At 39.5% G+C, this 26,212-nt stretch overlaps 1 protein-coding gene across 1 annotated transcript in view; it reads left to right on the forward strand.

Moving 5' to 3' along the window:
* Positions 1 to 26,212, forward strand: part of lama2 (laminin, alpha 2) — a 177,849-nt gene that overhangs the window by 23,303 nt on the left and 128,334 nt on the right. Inside the window, exons 2-7 of the mRNA XM_079214692.1 lie at positions 7,511 to 7,681; positions 8,457 to 8,569; positions 17,862 to 17,913; positions 18,802 to 18,992; positions 22,941 to 23,120; positions 23,816 to 23,905. Of these exons, the coding sequence (XP_079070818.1) occupies positions 7,511 to 7,681; positions 8,457 to 8,569; positions 17,862 to 17,913; positions 18,802 to 18,992; positions 22,941 to 23,120; positions 23,816 to 23,905 (797 nt within the window). The remainder of the gene's footprint in view (positions 1 to 7,510; positions 7,682 to 8,456; positions 8,570 to 17,861; positions 17,914 to 18,801; positions 18,993 to 22,940; positions 23,121 to 23,815; positions 23,906 to 26,212) is intronic.

The raw sequence follows: 26,212 nt of genomic DNA on the forward strand, positions 1-26,212 counted from the left end.
TTGACTTAGTTTTTATTTCAGCTTTCCCTGAAACCCCTGGAGGTCGACAGAAGAGCAGCCAATATCAACTATCGGATGAATTGCCACAAATTTAAGTGCAGACATTCATTGTTGATTATTCCCTAACCCTTCCTTTGGTGACACCCGAGTTTAACATTTGTGGTTTCGAGTTAAACAACTATTGAACAGATTAACATGAAAATACACATTCATGTTTTCCATAAATTGTCATAACTTCCCTTAATAATGAATCCCTTAAGTTATACAATCAAAATTAGAATTTGCTCAATAACTTGCAAAATAATGTCATTCCATCAAACTCAGCTGTACGTTGTGTTTAGTGGTCATTATATCCGTTAAAAAATGCTATCATGTTCACAATGACAAAGCTAGCAATGCAACCAAGATCTGCATACTAGCTTTGTCATGGTGAACATGCTAGCATTTAGCTCAAAGCGCCACTGTTTTAAGTAGCGCCTGCCAGAGATGCTTGCATGGCTTTAACTCTTAATCTAGCCCAAATCATTTCTGGCATTTCAGCCGTGTATTTCTAAAGACATCTGGCTTTGGCTTTATTCCCTCTGTTTTAGTGATTAAAACTACACCTTTTTTATTTGTTATTAACTGATTTAATTCATATCGCGACAATAATCATTATTTAGAGAAAGAGTTAACACAATGTTTCAGATGAGGTGCCTGTATAGAGAACTAAATACAAAGTGTATACGTATATATTTAGAATGCAATGATAAATGCTCTACGTGGAAGCTGAGAGCAGTCTTGGGTGGTTGATTATAGCTACCATGCAATAACAAACCATGCTTATCTTGAGATCATAATTTATTTAAGTACCTTGCTAAATAATTTGACTAAAGTCTTCAACTGTTGTAATGATGTAATACTTAATGATCGAGCTCTTTATCTTCATCTTTTCTTCCGTTTTTAAGCTCTTTGTGCACTGTGTGTTATCTCTGTATTATCGCTATATCTCAAGGTAATTGTTATCTTGAGCCAGAAATGTATTTTTACCGTAGGTGATTAGGGGACTCAGGCTTCCATCACGGCCACAATCAGTTACCTAATTATTTTTTTGTCTTTAAATTGTAACAAGAAAATAAAGATATATGAAGATAACAAGGTAATTGTTCGGATATAAAGACTGCACAAAAATGATAAAGCTCGATATAATGTATGTGGACAACAATAATTTGATGCCTGAAGGAGAGTCAGTTTGCAAGCTGTGCGGTCTAAAGAAAATACTGTCCTTTTTTCATTATCATTAGAAGTTATATATTTCAGGATATCATAATTAAGTTATTATCTGGGCAGCGTGGGAGTTAACACAACATCTGAGGAGAGGAGACATTTTAAGACATGTGAGGAGACATTTTAAGTATATTTTTTCATAACTTGGAAATGTGTTGGATTCTTATGTCCTCGTTAAAGCAGTTGGACGCCATTTCCTGGATTTTCTTGTTTTAAAAACGGAAGAGAAATCATATTGCAGGTGTTGAGAGCACATCTGAGCTAACAAAGCAAATTAGTTTTCTTGGAGAGATCATCACAAAGCTGAGGACGAGTCCAGGATTGATTATTGTTTATATTGTTTCTTGGTCTAAATCAGGCTCTTTCAAATGTGGTGTATTGGGCTGGGAATATATGAGTGAGAATTTGAGTGTGGGGTGTGCATGTGTATTGTACGTGTGAAATCTGCATGGTAGATTAATTATCTAAGACATTGGTGAATGTATATTTTTGCATATATTTGACAGGGCGGGTGATCCTCTGTGTGTCTCACTATTTAGCATTTTAATATTTATGCGCACACACACTCGTGCATGTAGATATCAGCATGTAAAGAATCTGTGGCCGCGTTTTTTTGTTTAAATGCGCGTGTGTGTGAGTATACAGGATTATCGCAGTCTCATCCCTCATTCCCCTCCTGGCCCTGACCCTTTTAAACAACACTCTATCTTTCTCTGGGAATCCCTCCATCCATCTCCATCAATCTTTCTATCTTTTTTCTGCATCCATATCTCTCTCAGTCCCCCTACTACTCAGGGTGGAGAGGGAGAGAGAGATGATCCTGTCTTTTTCAACCTTCTTCTTATTCCATCAAGCATACATCTAGCCTCAAAACTCAACAATAACACATCCATCACACACACACACTCACACACACGCACATACACACACACACACACACACACACACACACACACACACACACACACACACACACACACACACAGTAGGACAAGCAGTGCAGAGTCATCGTGTACCATGACAGAAAAAAGCAAATAAAGTTTTATTCTAATGTAATAAGAAGCCTTTATACAATAAAAATACTTTGCTGTCTTGCAGAATCTTGTGGAAATCCACTGATGTCTGGACATTTTCTCCTTAAGTCTGGATTTAACTCCCATATGGATATCTCAGTGTCCTTCTTACCACATAGAAGAGTAGCGTCCTTGAATATCATCACTTTTGTACATGTGTAACCTGCGATGTAGGAAGTGCAGAGTGTCTGAAGTTCACTTTTATAATTGATAACTACAATTCAAAATGCATGTTTTTTTTTGGTTTCATCGGTGAGGTGAGGGGTAACAAACAGGATGAATAACAGTTTACACTTTGGCAAATATTAGATAAATATACTTACTTTCACAAGGTCAAATATGTTGGTGGTTTTAATGGAGGTTTCATCAGCTCTCACATCAGCTGATGGAGTTTGCGCAGTTGTCAGATGGTTTGGTTTTTATCACGCAACTTAATTTTCGGTCATGTAATAACAGAAAAACGGAGCAAAGTCCATGCGCAGATGAAGGCCTCAAAATGTGTCTGAAAGCTCCTGGAAAACCAACAAAGCCAGTTGAAGGTTGAACCTTCAAGCTAGGTTTGGTTGACGTTTACAAAACATCCACCAAACCTCACATATCTTTATATTGATATGTGTTAATTGTACAGTTTTAATTCAGTGTGAGAATATATGGAGTCTGTTTTTTTCAGAAGATATTTAGTGTTATATATTATAATTAAATATACAGCCCCCCTTTTCAGGGATGTTGCCTTGTAATCAGTGTTGGGGCGCGGAAACTTCTTCGGCAATGACATTGCCCAGCTTTCACTGGGTGTACTTATACATTTTGACAGTATTATAATTTAAAGTCTGTATGGCAGTAAATCCTCTGAGACCTCTGGTTAACAGAGCGTAGACGAGGGATAGAGAGGCCAACAGACAGACGTTCAGACAGACAGACACACAGACAGGTTACCATGGTTATCAGAGCAGAGAGAAGAGAATGGAAGGTGATGCACCTGAGTGTGTGTGTGTGTGTGTGTGTGTGTGTGTGTATGTGTGTGGTAGCCGTGGAGCCGAAGGCAGACAGTCATTGTGTCCTTGTCATTCAGTGAATCTGAAAACTGAACCCTGTCTTAATCCAGCCCTCTCCATTTCTTTGTCGGTATCTCACCTCATTGTTCAATATAAAAGGCAAGAGAGAAAAAGTGTTATCGGTAGCTAAAGTTGGAGTCGTACACATGATCAAATTCTCCCAATAAATAATTTGGATGTTTTAGTAATGCTAGTATCTATGGCAGCCAACACAGACAGCGAGAACCCATAGAAATCGAAAAAGAAAATGTAATTGAAATGGTCTGTCGCTGAGAAAGCAGGGCTTAAACATTTTCCAAGATGTTTTCTGTTATGTGCTGATTGTATGTAATAAGGTTTCAAAATGTGTTTAGGAATATTGTTAAAGTTAGTTCCAAGGTGCGCTATACAACAATCAGAACATTGATCCACACGGCTCTCAACATGGCGACGCCTGAGCCGTTGGCTCGCAGCTAACAGTGCTGACAGAGCTAACAGTGCTGACAGAGCTAACAGTGCTGACAGAGCTAACAGTGCTGACAGATCTAACAGTGCTGACAGATCTAACAGTGCTGACAGATCTAACAGTGCTGACAGAGCTAATAGTGCTGACATAGCTAACAGTGCTGACAGAGCTAACAGTGCTTAATAGTGCTGACAGAGCCAATAGTGCTGACAGAGCTATTAGTGCGGACAGAGTTAACAGTGCTGACAGAGCTAACAGTGCCAGGGCTCTCAAGTGTCACGCATTGAGTGTGACTGTTACGCATTTCGGTCTTAAGTCACGCCCTCCCGCCACACATCGTATTTCTCACGCTGAAAAAAACCTCTAGGCTATTTAATGTGCTGCACAAACATGACCTGGTCGCGCTGCCCTCACCATGGAGGAATCAAGCACGTCTCCCCCGAATCCCCTGGTGGTCTTGCCGCGAGGTGCTACTCATCAGCCAATCAAAAAAAAAGAAATGGGCTACACGAATAGCCAATCAGAAAAACGTATCTGTTGTATCTGGGTGAAATGTAATCCAGCAACCAATGAAAATAAAGCTAATAATAATATGGGGAGGAGGGGAGCTGGTCTGTGGACATACGGCATGGGCGAGGGCGCGGCCGGGGGGCAGGGCTCTTAAAAACTTGAGAGCCCTGCAGTGCTGACAGAGCTAACAGTGCGGACAGAGCTAACAGTGTGTACCTGAGGGGTGAAGCGGCTGGTGGGTGCTACGCTTCCGTGACAGGGCGGCGCTATCAGCTGTGAGCTAGCTAGCGGGGCACACTCACGTGCACTAACGTGCGCACACGCCGCCGGGCGGGCTGTGTAGACAAAGCAAGGAGAAGCTCGAATTTCACCACACTCAGATGGGAAAGCGACTTCCTCCACTAGATCTTTCCTGAGCAAACAGTGAGAGGACTTTTCTGCTCCACTAATATATTGAAAGAGGTGTAACTGACACATCCCAAAACATGTGGTTACTCTTGGCGTTCCTTTTAAACCTCCCTGGGATCCTGTAAATCAGACACACAGAGCTGATGGGAAGCTTAAGGTATTAGCTGTCTCAAATCAAGGTAAAATGACACTATTAAAGATTGCACAGTCTCCCACACGTAATTCTATCTGGTTGGAGACTCTTCCAGGTTGTGGATCAAACCCAGGAATACACAGGATGTTGGCTTGATTGTTCTGGCAGAAGCACAAGGCAGTAGTTAAAAACGATGTGCAGAAAGGGCCATGAAAAAATTTGTTCATTAAAGCAACATGTTTGATCTTGTATTAAGGCCTGAAATAAATATATAATATAATATATAAATATGTTTATACTGAAGTCTGGTTCCAGGATTTCCTGTTTTGGCCTGATGACATGACATCATGTCGTCATGTGTTGGACACATGATAACATGTGCACACATTTTGTTTGCTCCTGCATTTTGCTTTGGAGGATGTATCCAGTAAGCCTTGGATGCTGATGCTGTCTTTTAGAGCTTTTAATTTTGCCCACTATCAGACTTAACATTTTGATTGATCCAAAAGGTGTGCCACAATAAAACAGATGGAACTGAAAAGCAGTAGATACATTAACAAAAACATGATACATGTGTGGCGGAGTCTTACTATAGTCTATACTTTATGGTGGGTAACATATAAGTGACATTTATGAAGGATGAATTGATGGATACAACATTTCTAACATAAACTTAATTTGACATGTACATTTTCTTTTAAGAGTTCAGATCCATTACTTACTTTTCCCTGCTGCTATCTAATACACTCAAGCTGATTTTTTGACAAACACAGCGTGGATATTGTATGAGCTTATCCCCCCCTCTATTTTTGTTCTTACAGTGAGAACTTTTCTGTTATGAAAACACTGTTATGGAAATCTGGACTCCCTCAGAGGACTTAGATTCCCCGATTTTCTTTCTGAGAGGTTTGGAAGGTATGCGTTTGACTAAGCTTGTATGTGATGTGTTGTGAGTCCTTGTATGAGAATGTGTACACATGTGTGAGAGAGACTTTGGGTGTCTCAGATGTTCTTCACAGTTCATCAGTGTTGACATCTGGCCAAACAGCTGGACTCATCTGGAAACACACATACACAATCCACACTTTCACAAGTGCTTCTCCGCTGTGTTTTTCATCTGATCGCCCCTTCCTGTCTGTCTACTTTGTGTACAGTTGCTGTACATTTGTGCATCTCTGTGTTTATGTTTGTATATCAGTGGATGCTGTTGTTTAACTGTGAAAGCTTCTGACCGTAAAGCAGGACTGGGATATGTGACGTGTCATTATACAGGAAGTGCATGTATTCGTCTCTGTGCGCTTGCCAGACAGGAAATGTGAACCATGTGCACAGTATGTTGAGCTTTCCCGTACTTTAAGTCCAACAAGTTGCTCATTCACTGTGAGACTAATGTGCTTTTGCTATGGGAATCTGGAAAAATATCCACTTGTGTGCAACCTCATGGTGCATTTGTGGGATGATGACAGATATAGTAAATCATGATCCATTTCTTTAGAGCTCAATGATCAGTTCCCTGTATTTCTTCTTTGGATAACAGGAGCTACTTGACTTGATGGCTAATAGCAGTTACACATTTTATAGCTTGTCGGGATGCACCGATCCAACCTTTTCAGTCACTTTTTTAAACAAGCTTTTCTAACTTAGTAAAACAAAATATAAGAAATAAATACATAGACAGATTGAATATAATTATCATGGAGATGAGAATTTGAGATGTGTAGCATTACTTTTATGTCTTCTAGGGAATTTTTGTTTTTTGTTTAATACCCCGACCTCCCACAAGTGCACGGGGGAGAAAAACGTCATGTTTGCAAACATTATTGATGGCATTTTCCGTAATGTTTGTTCTCTCCAAGTTTACATTCCATTCCAGCAGTGAAAAATATCCGTGGACAGGAAATACAAAAATGAATAGCTTGAGCAACATAATGCAAATGAATAATCCTTTAATGTAGTGGCATTACACTGTCCAAAGTCTGCACAGTTTAAAGCTGGCCAAAAAGCGTTGTGTCCTTCTTTTATCCGAAGATGAAGTGAATACGGCTCTCGCTATCTATGAGGGGCAAATGATGTTAACTGCATCAGACTGTACCCAAAATACACTCAGATTAACTAACGGGGTATAAAACACCTGCCTCCCCCTCATGTTGCACACTAATTACTCATAACCTCAGAACAGCGACAAGCGCTCGCTGGCTCACTCGGAACAAGACGACACACAGAAACTGACATAATTCTCATGATTTTAAATAACAGTGTGCAAAGCAGACATCGGCATTCCTAATACTGCTGTTTAGCAATTTTGTTTTGAAGAAAGACAGTCTGATCTGGTTTGAACTACTTTGAAGGGACTGGAACCTGTGATTATGGATGATCTGACTACTCAAATAAGCAACACTATTTGTGTGTATTCACATATCAAACTTTTATACATCTTTGTTAAATGCAATTGTTTTAATGGGATCTTATGGCATTTTTGTAAATAGAGTTGTTTGCATTCAATCTCAGCCATTACCCAAAATATCAAACTTTGAATATTCTACTCAATCTATGTCTCTCAGATGTCAGTACTAATACAATCAGCTGTTTCTGTATGTAATTGCCTGTGTTTTCTCTCCAGGACTGTTCCCGGCGGTGTTGAACCTGGCGTCCATGGCAGACATATCCGCTAATGCTACCTGTGGTTCCCTGGGTCCAGAGATGTCCTGCAAGCTGGTGGAACATGTACCGGGCCAGCCTATTAGAAACCCTCAGTGTCGAGTCTGCAACCAAAGGAGTACAAAACCATTTGGTAAGAACTCATACAAGCCTTATAGGCAAGGTGATTACAATAATTAATCATGCTAGATTACGGTAGTTAATTAGCGTCAGATTGGCCAGATGTTAACTAATCATTTTGTCGAAAAAGATAATTGCCGATTGAACTGAGGAATCAATCGCAACATGACAAGATGACAATACTAAATTCGCTCTGCGATCATAATTCAAACAGCCAGCTAATCATTTGTTTATTTAGTCAATCAATGATTCAGTTAACCTCATACCAATCAGTTTTTTCCGTGAAGCAGATCATCATTAACCAGCCAGTGAGTCGACTAATGAGTCCAGTCAGTTTTAGTCAACCAGGATGAGAGGGATTAAAGAAGGACAGGAAGTACTGCTGCAAAAAGGGGATGAGGAAGGAGAGAAGGAAAAGCTTGAAAAGAGTGAGAGACTAAATGGGTCATTTTAATGGGTCCTTTCAGTGATAAACTATGAAATATGTTCTCATCTTGTTCCATTGTATTGTGTGGAATAGTAACAGCTAATAGGGTGACTTTTTTTACAAGGTAGAAAAGTGTCCTTTTGATATCCAGCTTTGAATGGTTGAATATTTTCTCCTCTGCCGGATTCAAGATTATTATTTGTAGATCAATAAAGTGTTAATAAAACAATTGATATGCCCCTTCCCCATCTCTCTCTCTCTCTCTCTCTCTCTCTCTTTCTCTCTCTCTCTCTCCCTCTGTGCCTGTGTGTGTGTGTATGTGTGTGTGTGTGTATGTGTGTGTGTGTGTATGTGTGTACAGAACAACATCCCATAGAATATGCCACAGATGGGACTAACCGTTGGTGGCAAAGTCCCTCTATCAATAATGGAATGGTGTACCACTATGTGACGATCACTCTGGACTTAAAACAGGTAACACAAACACAAACCAAAAAAAATACTCAAAACAGTCAAACCTTTTTCAATATTCTTTCAATAGCTGTATGGTTCCTGAGAACAATAATGTGTGTTACATGTTCTAAGGTTAAAGGTGCAAATAAATACCAGTCTGACGTCAATTAGTGCAGTATAAACAGATAGACTATACCCAATGAAGGAAAAAGACTCACTCTCCTTCTCCTTGTCTGCCCAAATCACTTTACCTTGTGAGGCAGCTGAATTCGTGAAATCACACGAGAATCATGAGATCACGTAAGAATAGCGGTGGTGGTGGTATTGCCAAATATTTCAATCCGTCATATCGCCCCAACCTAACACACACACACTTGTAATACTATACGTATTATTGTATTGACTTGCACATGTTTTTCTAGAGGCTTACTCCAACCTTAAACTAATACTTCTGAGTTTCAAACATTCAGTCCCAGTAGCATTGACAGCTGGCTCCTTCTTCACAAAGAATGACAGCTGTGGTCGGCTGGGATTTACGCCGGGAGCAAAGGATTTTAACGGTGACTCGTCATTTGGAGTCCACTGTAACTGCCATGAATCAAACCTGAACACAGCCTCCATTGTCATGGATGAGTCAAGCTGCAAACCTTTTCCGTTTATCAAGTTTTTTTTCCGCAGCATCAACAACATGAATAACTTGATCAGTTCACCGAGAAGATGCGCAGTACTTTGTACACTGCATTTTAATTCATGGGAATTTTTTTGTGGCTGGTTGATTTCCACCCAGGACCTTCTGTGAGATAATTTAATATGATGAGCTCTCTCCAAACAGGCTCAGAAAACGACAGCTTTGGTCGCTGAGTCCTCATTGGATGCTCCAAAATTGAAATGAGCTTAATTCTTGTTTCAGGGGCATCAAATGCATAAAACAATATGTGTACTTAAAAAAATGTACGTCAGACATTTTCATTGCATTTGGGCCCTTAGATCCAAGTAGATTTTTATGGACTGCCCTCGATCTTGTCTCTTCATAATAATAATCTGTTAGTACTTTTTCACAATCCTCCCATTTGCTTCTGTATGTTCACCCGAACACTTCCTGTTGCTTCTCTGGCCAGATGTTGCTCCCATAACAACAGTCTTCTTAGATTACATAAACACACCAGGCTGCATGTTGTCAATCCAATGGTAATTAGAGCAATTAGTTAATCATTTAAACAATGTTTCTTTGTTTTGTCATCCAAAGAATTGAGCTACCGACTGTTATTTCAGCCGTGCTGAAATTGGTTTAACTAACCTAGCTATCAATCATTTCATAAGCATGTGTGTCACTCTTTAAATAATTGGTTTTCATTTTTGATTTGGAAGGCTTGGCAGGGATCTTGGTGATTGAGGGGCTGTGTACCGGTATGGGATGATTTAGGACATCTAGTTTAGTTTAGAAGTGCGATTAAACAGATTACAGCGCCAGAGAATAATTACATGGATGTCTTGAGAATAAAACTAATGAGGGTGAGACTTCAGTTCAGGAGAAGCCCTCGGTTCATTAAGAGAAGCCTTTGAAAAATTGCTTTTAAGGTTAAAACAGATTCATTTTAGAATAATAAATCCAATATTACAGACAAAAATTATGTAATTAAAACAAAAGGCAAAAGTAACACACATTAGCAAGAACTCAATAACTACTTTGACATCTCATGTAAATGAATATTACTCGTACAATATTAGAATATTGAGAGTACAATCTCAAACTAAAAGAGGTTTTTTTTTCTCAACCAACTACAAAATAGCATCATCTTCAAGCTCTCACATGCTAAGACAATTAAAATGGCAAAACATTTGAAAAATGTAAATTTATTTGGCAAAGGACAGAAACTCAGATTTTTTGCAAATAGCACATTTTACAAAGAGCTGTATCTCTCAGAATCAAATTCATGTGTTTCTTTCACCGGTTTCTTTCAAATGTTAACCTTTCTACACTATATTAGCAACTTAAACACAGTCAGAGCAGACAGCTTGTTGTCAGTGCAACATGTTAGGGTAAACAAAACAAGACCAGAAATTAGAATAAAAAAACTAAGCTTTGAATCCTGTCTTTGGGATTTGAATACTATTGTACCAACTAAATGTTGGAATATTTCAGGTCAGCCTCCTATTATTTATAATGACTTAAATTAAATTCAGAGGCAGAGAGGAAGAGAACAGAAAAATACTGAGAAGCAAAAGTGAGGTGAGCTTTATTTAATTTTTTTTGCCAACCATCACATCTGTAGAATATAATTATATCTCTGGACAGGAAGTTGAGAAGCGCCATCTTGACATGTTAATGTCTTCAGGCCCATCAATCACACCTTTCACCACTGTGGCGTGGCTGCAGAATATATATACACGCCCAATTGGTCTCACAAACACACACACACACACACACACACACACACACACACACACACACACACACACACACACACACACACACACACACTACCAGACACACACGGTTCACACCTGTCACCAGAGTGAAATGGCCAATGAATGCATCTGCCTGGTTACGCAGCCACACTCTCTCACTCACTCACTTCTGACCTTCATATTAGTGTGTGTAGCAGGAGACTGACATGTACACACACCTCTAGACACACTGTTCTTGCTCTCGCCTACAGTCAAACTTGCATAGTAAAGTGCAGAAAAATTAGTGGGAACAAATAGTATAAAGCTCACAGCTGGATAAGGAGTATGAAAAAAAATCCTGCTCTTGTTCCATTTGTCATGAGCCGGTTCTTTAAAAGCTTTTTAATACCAGCGTGCCTTTTCTTCAATGACCACCTACTGAGCCATCTCAGCTCTAACAATCCTCTTATACAATGGCCGTGTGACATGTTCACAGCAATGTATAATGTGTGTTTAGACCTTTCCCTAATAACTATGGCAACTCATTCAGTAGACCATATAGATTTATTAAGTGATGAAGATGTTGCAACGGGGCACGTGAACACACGGGGACAAACATGTTTGGCAATAGAAATAATGAAAATATAGTTACAACTAATTCTAGATATATTCTCAAATGTTTGTCCCTTTCATCAAGTAACTCTCTGTTTATTACTTCAGTCAATTTTGTATTGATCAAAGTAACAGTAGATTGACCTCTCGTCTCAATTGCCGTGATGGACAGTATCTTCAAAGCCATTGTGTCTGTGCGTGTATGTGTTTGTGTGAACATGTGCATTCTTCAGTGTGTGTGTGTGTGTGTGTGTGTGTGTATGAATAAATATGTGTGAGTCTCGATCAGCCCAACGGAAGGCTTTTTACCCTTCAGTGCGCTGAATTTCCCCTGCGACCTCAGTCATCTCACTCAAAAAATGACAGTGGCCTTGTACGTGTGTGTGTGTGTGTGTGTGTGTTATCGCCTGTGACATCACCACACTCATTTCCTCTCTGGATGGAAAGACTAAATAATGAGAAAAAGAGTGGGAGCTGAGGGTCCGTGTGTGTGTGTGTGTGTGTGTGTGTGTGTGTGTGTGTGTGTGTGTGTGTGTGTGTGTGTGTGTGTGTGTGTGTGAGAGAGTGACATAGAGAGAGACAATTTAATTATGTATAGGTTCTTTATTATTTTTAGATTAATTCTTGAATTATTGCATGTAATTTTGCATCTGACTTGAAAATCAAAGTCTTCTCCGGAAACCTGTTGAAAACCATTTAATGAGAGCTCAGTTACTAAATTCTTAAGATTTCATTTACAGTTTTTTTTTATTTCAAATAGTCACTTAAAAATGTTAATTATTGGGCTGTTACACCTTTAGTTATTCCATATCAAACAAAAGTTCCCCAGATGTGTGCTACCAATGTGTGAAGCCTTGAGTTGCCTTAGGCCTCGGCATTAGTTTGCATATAAATTAGGAAATTACAAGTTAATCTATTAAAACTACTTCACCATGAGGGGTTAACTTTGCCTCGTGTGGCAACAATCTGTTGTCAGCTTCAGAGGTTAAATTGCAGTTATTATGGAAATGCAGCAGACAGTTTCATTGATGGACAGTTTGTTCGCCATGGTCAAATCATGCACCGGCTCTGCTCTCTGGGGGCGGGAGGAGAACCTGGCAGAGTGATTGGGGCCCTGAAAGAGGCTGTCAGTCAAAGGGCCGTCATTATCCACGGCTCTTAAATACCTCAACATACGAGTTCCAGTTTTTGGGGTTCCGGTTTCGGTTCGGTTTGTTCTGCACATTCAGGAGAAAAAAATCTATAACAAATATATTTCTATATTATATGAAGCCACAGCACTTATTTTATACATGAACTGATAACAGTATAAACTATGGCAAGCACATTGACATAGCTAACTTTTTATCGAGGCTGTCGGGTCGGGATAGCGTTATCAGTGTAAACATCCACATGAGAGCGGTGCGAAGCAGCTGCCATTAACTGCCATGAGCTAGCCATGAGTTGCCATGAGCTAGCCATTAGCTGCCATGAGCTAGCCATTAGCTGCATGAGCTAGCCATGAGCTGCATGAGCTAGCCATGAGCTAGGCATGAGCTGCCACATGAGATAGGCATGAACTGCCATGAGCTAACCATGAGCTAGCCATGAGTGGCCATGAGCTGCCATGAGCTAGCCAGTGGGCCACACACATGCTCACATGCACTAACCTGCAGTGTAAGCACGCACAACCAGCCACGCTATGTAAACAAAGAAAGGAGAAGCTTGGATAACAACACACACATAGGGCAGCGACTTAATTTTCTGTTCAGATAGACATTACTTCACTTTATCTTCACATAGCAAATTGTTGTTTGCTGCTATATTAATGCTCACAATGTCGTATATGAGTGTCAACAGAGATAACTGACCTCATAATTACCAGCTCTTTAGAGAGACCACAAGAAAAGCCATATCGGGAAAGGTAATTGGAGTTCACATGTTCTGTCAAAGATTTTAGTGTTTGTGTTGTTCCCTTGACTGACTAACTGTAACTGCTTGCACCATTAGCCTCTCCCATTTCAACATTAACTACGTTACAGTGAGTTTTGCACGCCACAAAACATCATTAAAAAGCCACTGTCAGCCACACGGATGGACATGAACAAACGGACCGATAAACAGACCTATGACAGTACTCTACTATTAATTTACATTTATTAGAATATCCAGATCACTGAATATTGCTGCTTTAGACCTCAGCTCTCATCACGGTCCAATTCACCATAGTCAAGAGTCAGTGTCCTGCTGAAGGACACCTTAATAAGGCAGATGCTTGAGCCTGGAGTCCCCCGGTTCTCGAAATCAGTCGTTATGAGGACTCAGTGAACCTTTACCTATAAATAGTTATAGCTTTAAAGCGTATTTTTATGCTTGGATGAAAATGGAATACATCTTATGATATACATTTTGTGTGCTAAACATTTCTCATTGTAAACTGCCATGGGAAACACATCTTAAACTTCGATAAAGTCTTGCTTTTCTTTCTTTGTACTTTAAAATTATAATCAGGAATATGAGATAAATATGGTCAGAGCTTTTAACGGAAGAAAACATATCTTTATTCATAACAGAGAGAAGGTAAATGAAACATCTGCTGTACCCAATGAAACTTTGTTGGTCTATGTTTGACAGTAGCTCGTGCCAAAGCAAGAATGTTGGAGAGATTGCAGCATCTGGTGTTTTGTGCGGACTGAAGCCTATTTAAAAAGCTTTAGGCTAAATTACGACCAAGTCTGTGAACGAGCGTGTTTGTGTGTGCATTTGTTTTATTTGTGTGTGTAACTGTGAGAAAGAGAATAGATCTCAATTGGCTGTTACAGACCAGGACATTTCTCAGATTTATCCAGAGGCCGTTGTCTATACATGCTACACTCTCCGCTCTTTAAGCCAATGTGAAAAACACAATAATTTGTCTGTTTTTTTATATTCCATAAAAATTGTTTTTACTGCAATTTGGGTAAGAATTTAACTTTATTCTAATGTGTTTCCTGCAGTGCTGTCAAGAGACTGTCATTCAGAAATACTGCAGCATCTCCTGGAATTGTTTTTAGTGGCAGCTCAGTGGGAAAAAAGCAAAACGATCTTTCGACGAGATGACTGTGTGAATATCTCCTGCTTGTTTGCCTGCTCTATGCTTGGCAGTCAGGGATGCTGGATGATTCACACTATTCAGAACTGGGCCAAAAGCTACTTTATTAGTCCAGAGAGATATTAACACATTTCCTCCTGAAGTGATGCTACATTTTAACGAGAGTGCCTGTTGTTCTGACGGCGTATTCACCTGCGTTTTGGGTCATTGTTTTCAATTGTTTCCATCTCATTCTGATCTTGTTCCACTTTGTTTCTGATCTGTCTTATGTTTTTTGTTTTTTTTTGCACAAACTCTGTTCTAATTAGCTGCAGTACTAACTGGAATTGGGGTTTGATGCCAGCTTATCTGGCCAGATTCATTTGAACACGTTGCCATGTGAATGGCCTGTAAACACCAGCTGTTCAGTAAAACCACTGTCACTGTGTGTCCAAACAAAATTGATTCTTCACAGTCCATTTAATTGTGGGCAACCCAACCATACCGGACACGGGGCTTAAATGGAGTGATTGAGCATTAAAATTAACATTTTAAGTGCGCATTTGGCTGCTTCGCTCAAATATGTGCAAAAAGTCATTCCCTGGCATATCACGACTATTTCCTGTTCAGATTGCTCAAATAAAATGCTTGAGAACTTATTGGAAATGAATATTCATTTGTTTGGTTCGAAGTATTCAATTCACTGGTGAGATGTAAAAATAGACACGTCTATGACTTGTCATATCCGGAGACAAACACCATTTTGTCGCCTTTATAGACTTGTGAATAATTTTTGCTTAACTCCTCTGCAATTATAACACGTCTATAATGTGCCAAATATAAATTATTAAATTAGTCAGTCATTTATTTTAGAATCACATAATTATTTATCAGTACAAAAACAACAACAATACATATAAGAGACATGATTTCATCTAAATAAGTCACAGATTGTTTCACTCTTTAAAATTCTTCAGTCGGACTTCACAGTGTCTAAGTCGGAGCATGCAGGTCAGCGTTGTGCTCTCCTCTCAACTAAACCAGTACTCAAAAGAGAGCAATTACTATTTGTTCCTCTTTGGTCGCATCCGTTCTTTCTTCATCGATGTAGATGGAGAAATTCTTTATTATTATTTATTATAGCCAAACAAATTATTACATTTTACATTGACATAAAGCTAATAAATATTCCCTATTTTTCAATACAATTCCTCACAAAAAGCTATCTCTCTGTGATTTGTAGGCTATAGTTTATTAAAGGTATGTTTATTGACATTGTGTCCTCATGGTCCTGCAAGCTCAGCTGTCAATGAAAGACATGTACAACTCACCCACTTTGAGGCTTGAAGGAGAATTTCTAATTCAGGCTATGACCACAAATTTGTTTTAAATTTGAATAATGATAACAAAATATGAATAATTAATAAAAAAATCACATTGGCATAACTGTTTTGCCCAGAAGGAAAGACCAATTCTGATTTCAGTTGGACTTGAAATTCAATCTGTTCTCTAAGCAGGATAACTGGACGACGACAATATTTCTGTAATATTGTGCAAATTCAGTTTTATAGATTCCACATTTGTTATTAATTTTTTTAGTTGGGTATGCCTTCTTTCACCGTAGAGATAACATTTCATGTGCTTCATTCTAACCTGCATTAACAAGGTCTCAAATGTCACCTGATGAAACTTGCAGACACTCAGCGAGTTTGAGCTTTTAGTTTAAACTCAAATTTCCCAAACCAGGCAGCAGTACAAAAATAAATAGGAGATGAGTCAGAACACTCAATCTAAAAAATGTAATTACATACCAAAGGCTGATAATATGGTCTGCTCATGAGTTATGGCATACCTACCAGACATTAAATGTCACGGATGCAAGATACACATTTATTAACGAGCCCTGTGATTTCTTGCAGGACAGTTATTGATGTGTTCATTTGTTGATGCTGTGTCGAGCCTTAGAGGCAAAAGAAATCTCTCGTCTGGTCCCAAATCTGATCAAAACATAGAATATGACACCACAAACACACACGCATGCACACGCGCACACACACACACACACACACACACACACACACACACACACACACACACACACACGCACACATTGCATTAGTTAGCTCTGTTCATCTATGTTTAGCTGCTGGAGCTGCCTAGCTGTCCCAAAGCTGTCACTATATTACAAGATACTGCTGAGAGCTCTCTTACACACACACACACACACACACACACACACACACACACACAGACACAGACACAGACACACACACCATCCAACCTTGGTGGGAATACAAGTAACATTCACTCTTTGTAGGGGGTTTGAATGACTGCTATAAGGTTACCCAGAAATACACTTTCTCTCTCACACGCACACACATACACACACTTAGTAGCTTTCTCCCTATTCTAATTGCTGCAATGTGACACTGCTTCCCACATCACGAGAAGAAAAAGAGATATACTCTGAGAGATGGGGTGAAAGACAGGGTGAAAGACAGGGTGGAGGAGAGAGACAGGAAGGCAGCATTTGACCCACATCCAATGTGTCTGTCTGTCTGTCTGTCTAGTTGGTGATCAAGCTGAAGTAAAGTCAGTCGAAACACAAATAGTGGGATTTCTATTGACAAACAATCAGTTTTCATTTTGAATTTTCAAAAGCTGAACATTAGGAAACACTAATGCCCGATATTGTATGTATATGTAGCCAGTGTACGGTGGCATCAAAAAGTCCCTTAATGGAACATAACAAAAGAGGTGCTGATGGAATTTTGACTGCTTTCTGATACAATCCCACAATGAAATGTGCCGTTTTGCGGCATCACATCTGTCAGCGAGGACCAAGAAGGATTTGTTAGGGTCCAAAATCTCAAGTAACTGCCCACAGTAGAAAAAACGACAGCGTCTTTTATATATACAGTAGTGAGTGAGAAAACAAGGGAGAGATTTCAGACAACAGCTATAATATCTGTGTGAGAAGTACATTTGAAAAGGGAGTTTAAACCAATATAATCCCTTTTAAAAGGTCTATTTATTTGTTTTGCTAAAAGTTGTGAAACAATAAACATACTGATGTGAACTTGATTCTGTATCAGCAGATCCAATACAACTTAGATGACTGCTAGAACAATTGTTAGGTATGATAATGGGTATACATTAAACAAAAAACAGTGTGATCATTGAAACCAAAGTTTTTCCGCTGGTACCATGTGTATTATCTGTAAAAACTGCTTTTCATTTATTCTATCATGCTGTGTTTTCCAGGTTTTCCAGATCGCCTATATGATCCTGAAGGCAGCCAACTCACCTCGCCCAGGTCAGCATTCTGCTTCATAGCTTGTGTTTATGCAGGCGCACACTGTTTGAAGTGTTAATATAATGACGATGTGATTAAAAAGCCAGCTAGAGACTTATTTTCAGTATTGAATGGTTAAATACAGATATTAAAGCCTTTTGATTATATGATCCTCCCACAAAGAATTACGTAAATAAATTGCATTTTCTCTTTTAAAATCTTTAATGTTCATGGTGTGCCGTTTTTTTGTTTTGTTTAAAACCCCAGCATCCAAAACATCAAGATCCTGAGAACTTAATGTCTGTACATGTTACTGTGCTTTGCTCTAAGTAACTAAGCAGCATTTTCCTAGCTAACAAAGTTGGAGAGGAACCATTGCTAATAATTCAACAACAAACCCCTTAAGAGCTAATATTAAGTTTACTCGCCCATTTAAAACTTGTTGTCATGTTTCAAAAACAGTGTCAATGGACACTGAAGAAGCATGCAACCACAAGATGTTTGAATATTAAGACTTTTAAATCAAAATGCAGAAAGATGGTCAGATTTTATGCATCAGCTAATGTTCATTTTTAAATACAAAAAAAGCTGGCAAATCCTGATAGTTGCATAGCTTTTCGTAGTGTTGGTAGCAGTCTGTATGTATTCTGTGTAATTTGCCTCTTTGGTTTTTACATCAACTGGACTCTCCTCACACATTTAATCAATTTAGGTGAACTCACAGTTTTCGTCTAAGCTACTGAGAAATGAAATAGAATTGAATGTTCTGTCAATGTTCTATGTATTTTAAGTAGGGTGACCTAAGCACAGTCTTGGTTTGTCCATCATAATTTCTTATTGATCTTTTCTCCACATCACACGTTTGAAGCATTTCATCATTATTTTCCTCTCCAATATTTTTGGCCACAGGTAATTGGGTCTTAGAGCGTTCAATAGATGGTGTGAACTTTGAACCCTGGCAGTACTACGCCATCACAGACACAGAGTGCCTGACAAGGTTCAACATTAATCCACGGACTGGACCTCCATCCTACACCAGAGATGATGAAGTCATCTGCACATCTTTTTATTCAAAGATTCACCCTCTAGAGAACGGAGAGGTAAGAGAAGTTGTTGCACTGACACTGTATCATTAGTAGAGTTGGGTTTAGTTTTGGGTTGATTTGGATGGCGTGGGTTTGGTTCGGTTGGAATATTTTGATTGAAAAAAAATTAAAAAAAGGGAGCAGGTGGGAGTGCAGGAAAACAATCCGAAGCAGGGAGGCAGGGCAAAGGTTAGAACGATACGGCCAGGAGGTGAATAAGATGATGTGAGGAAGAGAGTCCTGTTGTGGATCGGTGTACATACTAAGTGACTGATTAGAAGGAATGAGGGCTCCAGTAGGTGTGCAGGCCGGGGAAGGTGAGGGCACAGGGAATGTCGTAAAGGGCTGAGGGCAGCGGCTCTGGAAGGCAGAAACAGAGTTGAGAACGAGAGGAGATGTTGCTACAGAGTTACTTGCAGTTGCAGAGTAATCATCAGAATATGAATTAAGAAGACACTACATCAAACTAGAAAAACAACCCAAAAACCATATGAAATTTAAAAGAGAGAATGTTTATATCAGCTCTTATCAATAAAATAAGGAAATGTTACATGTCGGTTTTCAAGTTAATACGTAGATCAGAGCTTGTTTACTCTACTATTAAAATGGTTTAAATCACCGTTGGAAAACACGCACACTGACGCGCACATGTTCACACCTCTGTTTACTGCTATGTGGCTTTGATCAGCTATGTTTGTGATTGCATCCAGTAAGAACAGAGGGCCTCGTCTGCTATTACTGACATTAATGAAGAGGAAGAGGACTGAGGAACACGCACACACACCCACACAGAAACAAACACACATGTACACACACACACACACACACACACACACACACACACACACACACACACACACACACACAGTGGAAGCAAACTAATCACACGTCTACATCTCCCACACAGGCCACTAATTGTATCTGCCTGTCTGAATATGTATACGCATTTACATGGGTGCTGTGTGTGTGTGTGTCGCCAGTATGCGTGTGTTCAGTGTTTCGTCTTGTGTGTCTGTGTCCTGCGGGGGAGCGCTAGAGGGGGTGCGAGCTGGGAGATGTCAAGAGCTGCAAGCATCGACTGAGGTGTCTAAATATGTGTGTGTGTGTGTGTGTGTGTGTGTGTGTGTGTGTGTGTGTGTGTGTGTGTGTGTGTGTGTGTGTGTGTGTGTGTGTGTGTGGTTGACAGCTCCCTATCCGTCTGATCACAGTGAAACCCTAATGAGTCGTAGGCGATGTGTCACAGCATCGCACACACATTCACAATGTCACCCCATCGCTCATCACACACGCGCACATATACACAACCATCTCTTTTGCTACTTCCAAGTGTGCAGCTTGCACCCATCAAGTGTTTCCCCTTTTCACACACACACGCACTTATACACACGCACACATATGTACACGGTCAGCACACTCTGTAAGACTTTTTTGCAGATCACAAATGTTGCTTTTGGCCGCATTAGTGAGACAGACAGATGGACAGACAGGCAGGCAGACAGGACCTCACACTCCTTTTGGCTGCTCGTTGATTATTGGGGATGCCGAATATAAATTAATGCTTCTTCTTCGACAAGGCAATTAAAATCCCAAATGTCAGTTTCTATGTTTGACAAAATTAAAACGTCTACCAGTGTCCATGTTGCTCTATGAGGTTCCCTGATGCAGAAAAGCAACTGACTATGTGCATAGAAGGAAGCCATCAGTTATTTTATGATATCAGGACACCTTGATATCCATTATCAAGCTTGTTTAAATTGCGTAGTTGTATTTGTGTCCCACAAGATTAAGATCTGTTGAGGAGCCAGGCCTTTCTTTCTCTGTTTCAGATGTTTGTCCAGATCACCTGCTCAATAAATTATAGTGAAATCAGGGTAAATAGTAATTATTTTCTTAAGAAGGTTCCTAACTGCGTGAAATGACCCAGAGGTATCTAAGTGGCAGCCATGATCGAGCTGGTACAATCCTTCCACTCCTTTTCTTAACTTCTTCAGGACCATCTTTTACAAAAGGAAAGGAGATAGTGCTCAGGTGTGCTCCATCAGGTCTTCTGAGCAGTGATTGACTGAGGACTGTCACGTTGTGGAAGAAAGGGTAGAACTGCTCTGCAGTTCCAGTTGGTCCACTAATGGGTGTTTGCATGTGTACCAATATATAAATAGTGTGTAACTGCAGTAAAAGAGGAATCTGAAAGGAATTATTTGTTCTTGTTGCATATTATTATTAAATGCTTTGTTTCAGTCTATTTTTCCCTGAGCAGATGGTCAGTTCCAGTTAGACAATCACCTCTCAGAACCCATCAGCTATAGGTCTGAGGACTGAAGAAGTGCAATGGATTATTTCTGGGGTTAGGGGGTAGCCATCAGATATCCAGACCAAGACTTTCTCCTCCGTGCGCTGCTCATTGTTTACAATCTGAATAGTGATTTACCATGCGAGGCTGCGATTGGAGCTGAGAGATGATGCGTGCGACCGGATTGTAACCAATAAAAGGATTGTTAGACGAGAGGCGATTGGTTCTGAGATTGCATTTCGGCCAATGTGTTCCGCCTATTTTGCTCCCCACATGGACTGTTTACCTGCATTCAACCGAAGCCTGCTCAAATGCGATTGGTTTATACTACTCAGACCACAAAAAGAATCAGATCAGAATCGGAATCAGAATCAGAAACCGTTTATTTGCCAGTAATGTTTACACAAACGAGGAATCTTTCTAGGCGGAAGGTGCATACATTAGACATGAGACGTTAGACGAGACAAACAACAATCAACAATCAACGACAACAACAGTGCAATGATATTAAATCAAGTATAAGATAAAGTGCTCTAACAAACGTATAACATTAATGTAAGTGTATGTTAAAGTGACATGTGTGTTTAAGTTAAAGTGTATGTTAAGTGGCATGAGTGTTTAAATATGAAGTGTGCAGGGGAGTGGCCGGTAAGAAGAAAGAAAAGAAAGAAAAAATAGTCAGAAAAATAGTCCTGAAAAGTAGTCAGAAAAATAGTCCTGGGGGTGACAGAATCAGTCAGTGGGGGACCCGGGCCCGACTGCCGACAAGAAAAAACTGTTGGTGTGGCGTGAGGTCTTGGTCCTGATGGACCTCAACCTCCTGCCAGAAGGAAGGGACTCAAACAGGTTGTGACCCGGGTGAGAGGGGTCAGCTACGATCTTCCTTGCTCGCTTCAGAGTCCTGGAAGCGAACAAGTCCTGGAGGGATGGCAAATTGTAGCCAATCACCCTCTCAGCAGAGCGGATGATGCGCTGCAGCCTGGCCTTGTCCTTGGCAGTGGCTGCAGCATGCCAGACGGAGCAGAGGATGGACTCAACGATGGCAGTGTAGAATTGCACCATCATTTTCTTTGGCAGGTTGAATTTCTTCAGCTGCCTCAGAAAGAACATCCTCTGCTTGAGGTCCTGGGAAATGATGGAGCCCAGGAAGCGGAAGGACTCCACAGCGTCGACGGGGGAGTCACACAGGATGAGAGGGGTGGGTGGGGCTGCATTCTTTCTGAAGTCCACAACCATCTCCACTGTCTTCAGAGTGTTGAGCTCCAGGTTGTTTTGGCTGCACCAGGTCTCCATGAAACCACAACCCATATCAAAATCTTGTCCCGTTGCGAATGAATGCAAAATCTGTTGAAAGAGATTCGACTCTGACTGGTCTGTAGTGTTAGGAAGCGGCTTGTCGTGAGGCTGCAGGCTTTATCTGTTGATTCTTTTGGTCCATCTATAAACTTTTGTCTTTTGGCACCACAGAAACACACACATATATTCTTCTCTATCACCTCAGCCATTTAAAAAATTGTCTTACTTCATCAAAGTATTTTTTTAAGCCTGTTTATGAACTTCAGTTGGTTAATTTGAATTATTAGAACAAAAGGGTCATAAACAACGCTTCCTGTTACAAAGAGGTTGTTGCTGATCTGAATATATGTCGGTTCTCTCTGTCTGTCTGTCTACAGATCCACACGTCTTTGATCAATGGCCGGCCCAGTTCAGCTGACCCATCCTCAACCCTGCTGAACTTCACCTCCGCCCGCTACATCAGGCTGGTGTTTCAGCGAATCAGAACACTGAACGCAGACCTAATGACTCTGACACTCCATGACACGAAAGATGTCGACGACATCGTCACGAGACGGGTGAGGCTCAACACACTTTACTATTCTTTAATGTTCGTGTGGAAATTATAAATATCTGCCAGGACAAAATGAGGTGCATCAGCACTTAAAGATCTCAGTCAAAACTTTAAAAGGTTCTGTAACTATATGTCAAAGTAATGTATTAAAGAAGTCATCACCAAATTAAACCACACCTAATATTTGCATGTATTACCAAGGCTAATAATGAATAGGCCTATGCTATCGCATACGTTTGATTAACTAAGTCATCAGATATTTAATCCTACGTTTAACTCAATGTTAGAAGATACTAAGTCTTAGCAGTGACTTACTAACATTTTATTTAGGCACAAAATAAGAAATAAAAATGTATTACTATCATTCTTAGATGTATTGTTTATTTCGGCATTTAATTCCTGTGATGATGGTCTGTAGTTCTGGAGGTTGTCCTCCTGTCCCCATGTCAAAGTGCCCTTGCACACTGGACCCCATATTGCTCCCGATAGTCAGCACCTTGCATGGTGCTCATGGACAAACTGAAACCTGAACTGTTAGCGCACCATCATGACATAATTTGTGAGTTTAGAATATCCTTTTTTCAATCACCGCTGATATAAGAGAGCACAGTCTGGTAATTCTGTTGCTTAAACTGCTAATACGCTCATTAACGCTGTCTTCCTCATTATAATGCGTTCTCATTGTCTCTCTCTTCCCAGTACTACTACTCCATTAAGGACATCTCAGTTGGAGGCATGTGTATCTGCTACGGCCACGCCAAAGCATGTCCACTCAACACTGTTACAAAGGTAAAATACTTAACTCCCTGTATCTCTCAGTCCACATAACAATACCACCAAGGTAATGGAGCCCTCGGGCACCAGCTTTTTATCTACCGCCCTGTATCAAACTTTCTGTGTGTGTGTGTGTGTGTGTGTGTGTGTGTGTGTGTGTGTGTGTGTGTGTGTGTGTGTGACTGATTGTCTGCAGGGGACACAGGTGACACAGTGAAGCGTTGTCTCACGTGTCACTTCAAACAGTGGAGTGTTTGATACCAGACACCTGATCTTTCTCTGTCTCGCTCACACACACACACACACACACACACACACACACACACACACACACACACACACACACACACACACACACACACACACACACAGAGCCTTGTGTCCTTTACATGTCCTGAGGCTGAACCACGAAGACTAACTCAGATGTGACACTGGTGTCTGGTCCCTTGGTGATGATGTCATTGACAATAAGTGATGTCACTGATGTGTAAAGAGCTCCAGTTTCTTTTTCTTTTATATTCCTTTCCATCTCTCTAAGCCATATTAAAGGTGTATTTGAAATTGACTGAAAAAGGCGAACCAATTATCACAAGGCTAAAAAAAGTTTCTGTAAAAAATATTTTCAAAAGCATATTTTAGCAGTTTCTTTACATTACATCCACTTTTAGTTTCATATGAAATTAATCTGCTGTGATTTCAAACTTAATGGAACATTTCTTCCATTTCATTTTGTGTCAAACGTACAGCATGTCCCTGTTGAATCATGCTCAAACATCCAGGACTAGGTTTCCACATAAAGATTACCTCACTCGAATGTTTGAGTCAATCTCAAGCAAGTTTCAATTCTATGCAACTTTGTATTCATGCTATGAAGAAATGTACTAAAATTGGTAACTTCCTTGAAAGTGATTCAAATGACAAAATCTTTAAAACACTGCTTTAGAACATATGTTGGGTTTTAGGGTTCAAATGTAAGTCGAATAATGTATTTTTTTATTTTAAATCACTTACTTTTAAATGTGTTTCTCCTCTGGAAGTTTGTTATTATGTATGTTATATATCAGAGCTACAATTGTGTAGAGACTTTCTCTCCCGCTCGGTTCCCAGAAGACATTTATCTCCTTTACTTTGATACGAGGTCATGTCCATCTGTGCAGTAAAGACCTGGGCAGACGTTCAGGATCTAGAAAAGGTGGAGACCCGTGAGATGATTTGTTGATGATCGTCTACAGAACATTTGTTCAGATGAATGCTCAGAACAAAGACGGCCCGAAGCCAGAGCTGGAGCGTCGTGTCTCAGATAAAAGGGGCAAATTCACTCGTGCCAACAAATCCAAACTTGGCTCTCACTGTGCTTTTGTACTGCTCTCTTCTCAGTTAAATCTGGCACCCTCTACACATCAACCAATTTACAGAAAGTCCTAAATTGAATTACTGAACCTTGAATTTGGCAAATGTCCTGATACATTCTGCTTTGACTGTCTTTAGTTTTGAATGCATTTCTATCCTGGGAGAGTTATCGTGAACCCATTTGCTAACGACTGACTAGCTTTCATTGGCGTTGGCTCTCCTGTGAATGCATTGTTGTTTGATAGGCTTTCAATAGGTCGTGCAGTTTGATAATTACCTATTTGCAGCCCTCCATTTTCACAGCTAACGGCTAACGTTACCAGAGGTTGCATTGACTGGCATTAGGATGCAAGCTCTACTTACTCTAATTATAACATATATATATATATATATATATATATATATATATATATATATATATATATATATATATATATATACATATATATATATATATATATATGTATATGTATATATATGTATATGTATATATATATGTATATGTATATATATGTATATGTATATATATATGTATATATACATATACATGTGTATATATATATATGTATATATATATATATATATATATACATATATATATATATACGTATATATACATATATATATATATATATATATATATATATATATATATATATATATATATATCAAGATGTGTTCAAATATTATCTTGTAAAATGTTGTTTTTGGTATCATACATAATCAACTACTAATGCTAATCATTTGTTTTCAAAGCTAGTATTTAAATAAAAGTACAATCATGTATTTAGCTGGTTGGTAACTGACATGTTTAACGCTCAACCTGCCAACAGAATTAACATACAATGACTGCCATAGCCCTTGTATGTTAAACATGAATATATTCCATATGTTATAAGTATGTTAAATAAAAAAAACATTATTAGTTACAGTATGTAATTAATGTCATTTTTATTTCTTCAGATATTTACA

The sequence above is a fragment of the Taurulus bubalis genome (assembly GCF_910589615.1).
Source record: "Taurulus bubalis genome assembly, chromosome: 3".
NCBI lineage: Eukaryota > Metazoa > Chordata > Actinopteri > Perciformes > Cottidae > Taurulus > Taurulus bubalis.